Below are 11,716 nucleotides of genomic sequence, written 5' to 3' on the forward strand. Positions count from 1 at the left end.
GTAATATGGGTGATATCTGGGAGACGCTGCCCACTGAGGGCGGTAACTTAGAGTGAGTGAGGCAGCGGTTCAGTGTTTAATTTTAATTCCCGAGCAAGGGACTCGTCAATGAAATTCTGCTCTGCGCCTGAATCGATTAGTGCGTGGAGTGGATGAGAAACCGAACGAACCATTAGCTTAGCCGCAAGCATCAAGCGAGGGGGAGATGGTGAACAGGAAACCTCGCCCACCCGTACTCTCCCCTCTACTGGCGGGCGCGGTCTTTTGGCTGGTATGGACAGGAAACGGCCATATGACCTTTACGGCCGCAGTAGAAGCACTCACCAGCCCTCCAACGCCGTTGTCGCTCTTCCGGCGTTAATCGGGAGCGCCCTATCTGCATGGGTTGCTCACCCTCGTCTTCATAGTTCCGGTCCCATCCTCCCATTCCACTCGCCGTACCTCCGCCGGAAGCCGTCTCCTCTCGTCCTAGAGGCTTCTGGGAATTGTAGTCTCTAGTGCCGTGTCGCGCTCGTATGTTGTCATCCACCTTCACACAAAGGGTCATAACATCAGGAAGAGTAACAGGTAATTCCCTCATAACCAGCTCCCGTTTTAGCTTGTCACACAGGTTATTCAACAGAGTACTTATCAGTGCCGACTGCCCCCACCCGGTCTCCTCTGCCAGAGTCCAAAACTCAATCGAGTAGTCGGCCATGCTCCGTCTTCCCTGCTTCAAATTAAGCAGTTGGTGAGCCGCCGCTTCGGCCCCGGTGCCTCTCTCAAAGACATTCTTAAACTTAGCGAGAAAATCGGCATAGGTTATTTCAGGATCCGTTCTTAATACAGCCTGCGCCCAATTAATGCTTGACCACGTAGCAACTGAACAAAAAAAGCAATCTTAGCTGCATCGGTCTCATAAGTCCGCCGTAGCTGGTTGAACTGTAATGTCACTTGCGTTAAAAAACCCGCAGTCTTGCGGAACTCACCAGAGAATGGTTCCGGTACGGACAGCGACCGCTCTGGAGGCTCCGCATGGGCCGGCGGTGGAGGAGCGGAGGTCCCGGGCACAGAGGGCTCGTGAGCCGGTAACCGTGGAACAACGGGCGGAGATGTAGTCGGCGGGCTTACCAGCGGTATCTGTTGAGCGATGGCTTGAGTTAGCGCTGTCAGCTGCTGATTAATGTGCAGTAACATTTGTTCGTGGCGGTCCAAGATAGCCTCCGTGGAGATGACCGGCTGCTGGGTGGCTGAGTCCGCTGAGTCCATGGTGTGGCTGGATCGTTACTGTCACGACGTACGGGGTGGACTCACGCGCTGGACTCCGGGGATGATGCACACAAGGAAATTTATTGTAGAACAATGTCCAAAGAGAGAGTATATACACAGATATGAGGCAGTGCTATTTACAAGGGGGTGCGAGGCAGTGCTATGTACAAAAGGTGAAGGGGGCAGGGCTCCGGGGAAAATCCAGGGGAACACGCTCGTCTTACTCCACACAATCCAGACACGAATCCACTCGCACACCCGGGGAACAGTCCAGGGAATCTGTACACAAAGAGACGCTTGTTAAATGCTGAACACATACACTGCATGGGAAAATACTTGCTGGGGCGCTCGACTTTCACTGACGCGATTCTCGCAACGATCCAGCGAAGAACAGCCGTTGCTTCCCCTCTTAAATACCACACTGATAAGGCACAGGTGTTTCTTCCTCCGAGGGCGTGGGCCAAGGGCGTGAACCCATAATGAGTTCAGCCCTGGCGAGAAAGCGGAGAAGAGAGAGAGAGAGAGGACTAGAGAAAAAGAGGGGGAGACAGCTGATCAGCGACCAGCTGAACCCCCAGGCCGTGACACCTGTAGTACCCCCGACCTCTGCTCCCCCAGATTCTTCCTCAGGCTCGGTCAGACAGTCTGAGGTGAGTAGCCACAATTGCGGAGAACAGCACGCTCCACAGCTGATCAGCACTCTAACATCCATCACTTGCCATGCCCTGCTGAATCCGGACCAGTCGCTAATGCTCAGCTTGCCATATTCAGGCCATGGTGTTAGTGCTTCCTTGAGTCATTGTCAGGGCGCCAATGCAAAAAGGGGGGGTAGATGTGGCCGGATGGGTTGTGTGCGTCTCTCTCGCTGGTTCTTTGCTTGCTCGCTTCACCTTCTCTCCCTCTATTTCCGATACACTCGCTCCTTGTATCATGTGATTGGGATAATTAGGAACCCACCTGCATATTGATTACAGGGTGGTGACTGTCTGTATAAAGGGAAGCCGTTTTTTTTGTTGGTTCATTCCTCCCGAGCTTCTGGCGCAACACAGCAGTAAATGCTGGCCTATTGTTTAATTTACCGAGGCGATCAGATAGTGTGGCCCGCTACAGCACGGCTGTTTCTCTTTTCTTTACTCCAGCCATGGTGGAGAGACGCGTTTGAGTTGCGTCCACCGTGCAGTACAGCGCCTCCAGTCTTGGGGTAAGCCGCTTATATTATAGCTGCTTGTATTTGTAAATCAGAAGATTAAGGAGGAGCCAGCTGAGGTGGTTCGGGCATCTGACAAGGATGCCCCCTGGGCGCCTCCTGGGTGAGGTGTTCCAGGCATGTCCCACCGGGAGGAGGCCCAGGGGCAGACCCAGGACACGCTGGAGAGATTATATCTCTCGGCTGGCCTGGGAACGCCTTGGTATTCCCCCGGACAAGCTGGAGGAGGTGGCTGGGGAGAGGGAGGTCTGGGCCTCTTTGCTTAGGCTGCTGCCCCCGCAACCCGACCCCGGACAAAGCGGATGACGATGGATGGATGGATGGAAGATTAAGGTTATCTTTGCCCTTTTGTTTGTAGGGTTTGATTGCTGCCGCACCCTCTCAGGGACCAACTGCCTGATTTTAAGCGAAGAATCGAGACGCCTGCCTAGCTGCTGTCTTGTCTTGTTTTGCTTTGTGTTCCGTTCTGTTGGCTGTCCAGTTTTGTTCCTGCTACTTTGCCTCGCCTCGCCCCTGGGGGCTTTGGGTCTCACTCTAAGCCCCTTCTAGACTATTGTTTCACTCCAGCTTTTGCGGCTGGCTATGGCGATCCTCAGCTGGATATCGGGCTGGTGCTACAAAACTGGTACTGCCTCCCCTTTTTCTCCCAGTTGTGGAGAGTTGCATGAGACTGAGTGGGGCTACGGGCAATCAAAACCTGCACCAGCTGTGGGCTGGCTCGCAGAGTCGAACTGAGGATCTACCAGCGGCCGTGGCAAAATTCCCCCCTGGTGGTACTGTCATTTTATTATTTCTTTCATAACCCCGCCAACCACTTGGTTACACTAGATAGACTTTGGTAAACAGGTATTACAAAGGGGTCATATATAAAATTTAAAAATTACCTGTTTCTCAAGTATCTTTGTGACTCTCTTATTGTACTTACATTATAATCAATCAGCTCCCTTTTGTCAACTTAAAATATATTTACAGAACTATTTTTGCATTTGTTGCAATTTCAGCTGTCCTCTTGGCCAGATTACTCTTAAAAGAGACATTTTTAATGTACCCCGCCTCTCGCCCTATGACAGCTGGGATAGGCTCCAGCGACCCCTGCGACCCTGAAAAGGATAAGCGGAAGCGAATGGATGGATGGATGCACAAATGAAGGATACATAAAACTCACTGCCAAAAACTGATTGCGGCTTCTACCTTATTACAGGAATGTTGTTTATTGCTCAAGACGATGTGATGTTATTAATGAGGGATATATTTGACATATGTTTCACATATTATACACCAAAAGTTATTTATAACAGTTTAAATACAAGCAATAAGTTTTTGGCAAATACCGGAAATCAGTTTTTGGCAGACAATCACTTTTTGGCACAAAACCAGCTGTATGCATACAGCAACCGTGTGTGAAAAGTGGTCAGTAAAGAGATGCTGAAAAGCATGTACAGTGGGGCAAAAAAGTATTTAGTCAGCCACCGATTGTGCAAGTTCCCCCACTTAAAATGATGACAGAGGTCAGTAATTTGCACCAGAGGTACACTTCAACTGTGAGAGACAGAATGTGAAAAAAAAATCCATGAATCCACATGGTAGGATTTGTAAAGAATTTATTCGTAAATCAGGGTGGAAAATAAGTATTTGGTCAATAACAAAAATATAACTCAATACTTTGTAACATAACCTTTGTTGGCAATAACAGAGGTCAAACGTTTACTATAGGTCTTTACCAGGTTTGCACACACAGTAGCTGGTATTTTGGCCCATTCCTCCATGCAGATCTTCTCGAGAGCAGTGATGTTTTGGGGCTGTCGCCGAGCAACACGGACTTTCAACTCCCGCCACAGATTTTCTATGGGGTTGAGGTCTGGAGACTGGCTAGGCCACTCCAGGACTTTCAAATGCTTCTTACGGAGCCACTCCTTTGTTGCCCGGGCGGTGTGTTTTGGATCATTGTCATGTTGGAAGACCCAGCCTCGTTTCATCTTCAAAGTTCTCACTGATGGAAGGAGGTTTTGGCTCAAAATCTCACGATACATGGCCCCATTCATTCTGTCCTTAACACGGATCAGTCGTCCTGTCCCCTTGGCAGAAAAACAGCCCCATAGCATGATGTTTCCACCCCCATGCTTCACAGTAGGTATGGTGTTCTTGGGATGCAACTCAGTATTCTTCTTCCTCCAAACACGACGAGTTGAGTTTATACCAAAAAGTTCTACTTTGGTTTCATCTGACCACATGACATTCTCCCAATCCTCTGCTGTATCATCCATGTGCTCTCTGGCAAACTTCAGACGGGCCTGGACATGCACTGGCTTCAGCAGCGGAACACGTCTGCCACTGCGGGATTTGATTCCCTGCCGTTGTAGTGTGTTACTGATGGTGACCTTTGTTACTTTGGTCCCAGCTCTCTGCAGGTCATTCACCAGGTCCCCCCGTGTGGTTCTGGGATCTTTGCTCACCGTTCTCATGATCATTTTGACCCCACGGGATGAGATCTTGCGTGGAGCCCCAGATGGAGGGAGATTATCAGTGGTCTTGTATGTCTTCCATTTTCTGATGATTGCTCCCACAGTTGATTTTTTCACACCAAGCTGCTTGCCTATTGTAGATTCACTCTTCCCAGTCTGGTGCAGGTCTACAATACTTTTCCTGGTGTCCTTCGAACGCTCTTTGGTCTTGGCCATGGCGGAGTTTGGAGTCTGACTGTTTGAGGCTGTGGACAGGTGTCTTTTATACAGATGATGAGTTCAAACAGGTGCCATCCATACAGGTAACGAGTGGGGGACAGAAAAGCTTCTTACAGAAGATGTTACAGGTCTGTGAGAGCCAGAGATTTTCCTTGTTTGAGGTGACCAAATACTTATTTTCCACCCTAATTTACGAATAAATTCTTTACAAATCCTACCATGTGAATTCATGGATTTTTTTTTCACATTCTGTCTCTCACAGTTGAAGTGTACCTCTGGTGCAAATTACTGACCTCTGTCATCATTTTAAGTGGGGGAACTTGCACAATCGGTGGCTGACTAAATACTTTTTTGCCCCACTGTACATGCAAACATCATCGGGTCTGCCGTAGTATGTTTACAATGGGACTTCTGCTCCCGAACCTCTGCACACAGCGTCTGTAAATCGGGGCTGTACGAATTCACTTTCATCTTTACGCAGGACTGTAAGTTGTCATCTGTGAGGCGTGAGCGGTGTTTGTTTTTAACATAGTTCACGGTGGAGAATAGCTGCACTTCAGCTAAATACATCTAATTTATTTTCCCAAACCACACGGAGCCACAGTATAAGGACTAAAGAGCCGCATGCGACTCCGGAGCCGCAGGTTGCCGAACCCTGTGCTGGGGCAATCTGATTATTTCAGACCTGCTGTTGGTCATTATCATCTCTTACTTTCATCTTGCCATAATTCATATCCTAATCAGTAGAGTTGTTAATATCAGCTGGTGTGTCATGTGTTGCATTTGAAAACAGCAAACTTAATTTACGTCAGCAACCACAACCAGAGTTTCCTGTTCCATGCTAGCTCTCCTCACGTAGCACAGATGAAGAGCACATAAGGACATGTTCACTGCTTGGCTGCAATACTTCATAAAGGACCAAAAAGAACGTCTTTTCTCATCATGAACACATCAAACAGCACCACAGAAGGTGAACAGGTTTATGCTTGGGTCTTTGGCTGCATTATGGTGATAGGTCTACCTCTCAATGCAGTCGCACTGTGGATTCTTCTTTGCCGCCACAACCTCAAATCACCAAACGTTGTCTTTGTGGTCAACCTGGCATTCTCAGACCTGCTACTCATCATCTCTTTACCCATGAGGATCTACTTTCATGCCACAGGCACCTGGCCTCTGAGCAATATGGCGTACCTCATCATTACGATGCTCTGGCTGTGGTTTATCCTCTGAGGTCACGCCATTTAAGAACCTCGTCCAATGCCTGGAAAGGAGCAGCATCCGTCTGGAGTTTTATGCTGGTGGTGAATATCCCAGAGAGTTTGGACTTTCTAGAACATTTGCAGAACCACACTCAACCTACCTGTTTTAAATCTTATGGCTCTTACGAGCTTTTATTGAGTAAAACTCGATTAGCAATTATTTACCTTCAGATTGTGTTACTGGTCACAATGCTAACAGTCAACATTGTTTGCACCGTTATGGTGTCTTGGACTCTGCACAGACACCTTATGCTGGTCTTTGTCATGAACTTGGTTTTGTTTGCCATGTTCCATGATCCTCTGCTGTATTACTTTTCTTTTGACTCCTTTTGGAAGAAAATGGAAGATGCAACGAAGGGAGGAGAAATGTAGATGCTAGACATGAATTTTTTTCTTTTTTTTTTTTTGGTGAACTAACTTGTTATTGCACAAAATGCTCATTTAGTTCAAGCATAATATCCCAATTCCTAAGTTCTGAAACTGAGCTTATTGTACTATTGTGTGTCTTTTGACTTGCCTCTCTCTGCTTTCTTGTCTTTCCACTCACCCCAAAATGATTTGTGGCAGATGGCTGCCCTCCCTGACCCTGGGTTTGTAGGAGGTTTCTTCCTGTTAGAAAGGGACTTTTTTTCTACCCACTGTTACCACAGGTTTGATCAGAGTCATGCAATTTTGGGGGTTTCATTCTAATATTATTTTATAATATAAAGCACCTTTGGGTGACTGTCGTTGTGAATTGGTGCTATATAAATAAAATCGAACAACATTTTCACCAGTAACTCAACAATAATTGTCAGTTAAATGTACTTGTGAAGCTTAGGCAGTGGGATACATAGAGAAAAGACTTGTTAGCTTCACAGTTTCATAAAACTATTCTTTAAATTTAAAGCTTCAGGACTGTAGCTGATTTATTGTACATTTTGTACACTTGACAACTGAGGAAACAACCTGTCTTTATCTGCTGGAGAGTTTAAAAAAGACCTCCGGAAGTCCATACCGCAGAACAAGATACTGTCAAGCACGTAAAACAAACCACATTGTAAGTGAAACTTTTTAACTCTTCACACACTGTTCATCACAATGCTCTTTAACAACATCCTCTCAGTGAAAACATCATCCCCGTCATCAGCTTGGAACATCTGATGGCTCTGGTTTTTCCTTTGACGCCATGCCATCTTAGACCCTTGTCCTGTACCTGAAAAGGATCTGCGCTCGTCTGGCTCATTTTGCTGGTAGAGAAACTACAGACGATGTGAGGTTTTGAAAGCTTTTGAGCAATCTTGAATTTCTCAAGGCTCTAAGAGTCATAAAAAGGTTAATCTGCATCATCAAAGCTTTAAATAGCAAAAGAATCTAGGCTGTTTTATGAGAATTCATTCACTTTTTGCTAATTATTTGTAACATTTTATGAAATAAGCTTATTTGTGAAAAACAGGAAGTCTCAAGTTTACATGTCTCTATGCAAAATCCAAATCGAGAGCTCATAACACAACTACTGGAAAAAACAGGAAATAGCTGGCTCCGTAACTGTGGAAACACTTTTGTGCGTTGGTGTAGACCTGCAGCCTGTTTGGTTTGTCTTTTTCATGGTAAAACTAGTTTATAGCTGTAAAATAGTAAAAAACATTGTAAAAATTTGCAACTGGTTTTAATGCTACCTGTTTTTCATTGGGAGTTGGGAAAAATACAGCTTTTACAGTTAGCCTAGGCCACGGATGTTAATAGTATTGGTTCTAAATGTTGTCAGATTGTATAAAAAGTATGTTTGTTATTTGTCAAACACGATATTTCATTTAAAAATGTTATAACTATTAACGTCAGTGGCCACGATCTAATTGCACCACCAGATTTCCTGTTGCAATATTTCACACTCCCTAGTCTAATCTACCCTCACGTCACACAGATAATCATCAGAGAGTGGAAGGTTTGCTGCTCAGCTGCAATTCAGTTAATAAGGAGGCAGAAACTTCATCATGAACGCATCAAATGTCACTACAGAGGACAGGGTTTACGCTGGGGTCTTTGGCTGCATTATGGTGATAGGTCTGCCTCTCAACGCAGTCGCACTGTGGATTCTTCTTTGTCGTCACAGCCTCCAATCGCCCAACGCTGTCTTCATGGTCAACCTGGCAGTATCAGACCTGCTGGTCATCATCTCTTTGCCCATGAGGATCTACTTTCATGCCACCCGCAGATGGCCTCTGAGCAATAAGGCGTGCCAATTCATCACAATGCTTTTTCGCAACAACCTATGCTCCAGCGCCTTCTTCATTACTTTCATCAGCGTGGACAGACTTCTGGCTGTGGTTTATCCTCTGAGGTCACGCCATCTTCGAACTTCATCCAATGCCTGGAAAGGAGCAGCAGTGGTCTGGCTATTTGTGCTGGTATTGAATGTTCCAGAGACTTTGGACTTTCCAAAAAGTGCCAACAACAGTTGGTGTTTTGATTTCAGTCCTGAAAGGAAACCAGGTTTAACTAAAGGTATAGCAAATGTATATCTTGTGTTAATAGTCGCAATGCTAGCAGTCAACATTGTGTGCACCGTTATGGTGTCTTGGGTACTGCACAGACATCTCAGTGACTCTGCAAAGGTCAGCAACAAGATGAACGTAATGCTGATATTTGTCATGAACTTGGTTTTGTTTACTATCTGTTTCCTACCTTTGTCAGTAGGTGTAGTTACAGTTAAACCTACTGAATTAAAGCCATTGATATGTCTTAGTGCTGTGAACTGTTGTCTAGATCCACTCTTATATTACTTTTCCTTTGATGGCTTCTGGAAGAAAAAAGAAGATGCGGATCCGCCAAGAGAGCAGTGACCTTAGAACATGCTATTTCAACTTATAATTCCAGTCACATTAAGGTTTTCCTATTTTCCAAAAAAAAGTGATTGTGTGTGTGTGTGTGTGTGTGTGTATATATATATATATATATATATATATATATATATATATATATATATATATATATATATATATAAAATATGAAACCAGAAATATAAAGCATCTTGCTGCATTGAACAAAAATTGATAAGAACTACTTGTTCAACAGTTTATTACAAGTTCTACTATGAAATTTGATCCCTGGCTTTTTATTCCTTAATAACCATTCGTGTCAATTATTTCTAAACTTTGTTTGATCTTATAAAACTATGTTAGTTTTTTTGTATAAGAAGATATTAATTAATAAAAAATTCTAAACCATGTGAAAAACAAATTGTTTTATTCTTTTACGTAAGTAATATGACTGTTAGATTGTATCATTACATTTCCTGTTGCAATACTTGACTTTTTAACCTCTCCAGTCATCTCACTTGACACAGCTAAAGACCACAGAGATACATGTGTGAGTGTTGTGCTCAGCTGCAGTTTTAATCAAGGGCATGTATACATTTCTTTTATCGCCATGAGCTCATTAAACATTCACTATGGCCGCACAGGTTTATGCTGGGGCAATCTGATTTTTTCAGACCTGCTGTTGGTCATTATCATCTCTTACTTTCATCTTGCCATAATTCATATCCTAATCAGTAGAGTTGTTAATCACAGCTGGTGTGTCATGTGTTGCATTTGAAAACAGCAAACTTAATTTACGTCAGCAACCACAACCAGAGTTTCCTGTTCCATACTAGCTCCCCTCACGTCGCACAAATGAACAGCACATAAGGACATGTTCGCTGCTTGGCTGCAATACTTCATAAAGGACCAAAAAGAACGTCTTTTCTCATCATGAACACATCAAACAGCACCACAGAAGATGAACAGGTTTATGCTTGGGTCTTTGGCTGCGTGATGGTGATAGGTCTACCTCTCAATGCAGTCGCACTGTGGATTCTTCTTCGCCGCCACAGCCTTAAATCACCCCACGCTGTCTTCATGGTCAACCTGGCATTCTCAGACCTGCTACTCATCATCTCTTTGCCCATGAGGATCTACTTTCATGCCACAGGCACCTGGCCTCTGAACAATATGGCGTGCCTCATCATTACAATGCTCTTTCGTGACAACATCCGTTCCAGCGCTATGTTTATCACCTTCATCAGTGTGGACAGATTGCTGGCTGTGGTTTATCCTCTGAGGTCACGCCATTTAAGAACCTCGTCCAATGCCTGGAAAGGAGCAGCATTCGTCTGGAGTTTTATGCTGGTGGTGAATATCCCAGAGAGTTTGGACTTTCTAGAACATTTGCAGAACCACACTCAACCTACCTGTTTTAAATCTTATGACTCTTACGAGCTTTTATTGAGTAAAACTCGATTAGCAGTTATTTACCTTCAGATTGTGTTATTGGTCACAATGCTAACAGTCAACATTGTTTGCACCATTATGGTGTCTTGGACTCTGCACAGACATCTCAGTGACTCTGCAAAGGTCAGCAACAAGATGAAAGTTATGCTGATCTTTGTCATGAACTTGGTTTTGTTTGCCATGTTCTTACCTGTGCCTATAGGAATGGCTGCACATGGCAAAGAAATCATGCCGCTGGTGTGTCTTACTGTTTCTAACTGCTGTTTGGATCCTCTGCTGTATTACTTTTCTTTTGACTCCTTTTGGAAGAAAAACGAGAACTGTAGATAAAAGACCTGCTATTTCCAAAAGTTGGTATTAGATTTACAATGGGATCTATATTTTTTAAGAGGAACAACGTGTTTGTTCACAAACTTTTCTGTAGTTCAACAATTTGTATGGCTTCACCAATAAACCAACATTAACATGTTTGTGAAGCTTTGCGTGTGAGACAGATGGTGAAAAGGCTAGTTGAAGTAGTGGTTTCGTATTTTATTTAGACCTATGCTGCAGCATGACAGCGTCAACCACCAAAAGAATGGTTGCTGTATTAGAAACTGAAGCTTAAAAAAGACAGCTGCAAAGCTTTTTTTAGTTTACACATTCAAGAGGTTACTACTTGTTGTCAGCTTAAGAACTTCAAGCAATATCGTTTGTTAATTTTTTCACTTTTAGTTTGACTATTTGGATCTATTCATGTGCAAAGTTTAGTGCGCTTCTGTTATTTTTCTCCTAAACCCTTCTCTTGGATGATTTTTCTAAAAAAGAAAACAAAAACAAAAACAAAACTAACTGCTTGTCTTTTTCAAGTAGTTGAAAAAGACAGTGTGAGAAAAGGGTGTTGATTGAGAGCCTATTTTACATTTTGCTCATTGTTCAGTTGAGGAAGCAGACTGTTTTCATCTGCTGGAGAGCTAAAGAAAAAAAAACATCATGGTTTGTCCTCCGGAAGTCACTGCTGCAGTACAAGATACAGTAGGGCACAGGTTACAAACCACATTTTAACAGAAATGTTTCAACTTTTCATTGCAA

General features: G+C 44.2%; 1 protein-coding gene and 1 pseudogene across 4 annotated transcripts; both read left to right on the forward strand.

The window, feature by feature from the left end:
* The first annotated feature begins 6,008 nt into the window (after positions 1–6,008).
* LOC309687614 (lysophosphatidic acid receptor 6-like) lies at positions 6,009–6,954 on the forward strand (annotated as a pseudogene). Its single transcript has one exon. The product of its transcript is annotated as a lysophosphatidic acid receptor 6-like (transcript).
* Positions 6,955–7,422: 468 nt separating this feature from the next.
* LOC309687612 (lysophosphatidic acid receptor 6-like) lies at positions 7,423–11,121 on the forward strand. Of its 3 annotated transcripts, XM_082502709.1 has the most exons (3): positions 7,423–7,647; positions 8,299–8,431; positions 10,193–11,121. In XM_082502709.1, exons 2-3 carry the CDS (start codon positions 8,369–8,371, stop codon positions 10,973–10,975), a joined length of 846 nt encoding a protein of 281 aa, XP_082358835.1. In that variant the 5' UTR covers positions 7,423–7,647; positions 8,299–8,368; the 3' UTR covers positions 10,976–11,121. The 3 variants fall into 3 exon arrangements, with proteins under 3 accessions (XP_082358835.1, XP_082358833.1, XP_082358834.1); XM_082502707.1 differs by lacking the exon at positions 10,193–11,121 and having other exon boundaries at positions 7,460–7,647; positions 8,299–9,337; XM_082502708.1 differs by lacking the exons at positions 7,423–7,647; positions 10,193–11,121 and adding an exon at positions 7,969–7,984 and having other exon boundaries at positions 8,299–9,337.
* The last annotated feature ends 595 nt before the right edge of the window (positions 11,122–11,716 follow it).

The sequence above is a fragment of the Aulonocara stuartgranti genome, assembly GCF_965226115.1.
Source record: "Aulonocara stuartgranti genome assembly, chromosome: 14".
Taxonomy (NCBI): Eukaryota; Metazoa; Chordata; class Actinopteri; order Cichliformes; family Cichlidae; genus Aulonocara; species Aulonocara stuartgranti.

Excerpts from the sequence above, each read along its gene's own strand:
- LOC309687612 (XM_082502707.1), top strand. The coding sequence starts at position 8,369 with ATGAACGCATCAAATGTCACTACAGAGGACAGGGTTTACGCTGGGGTC.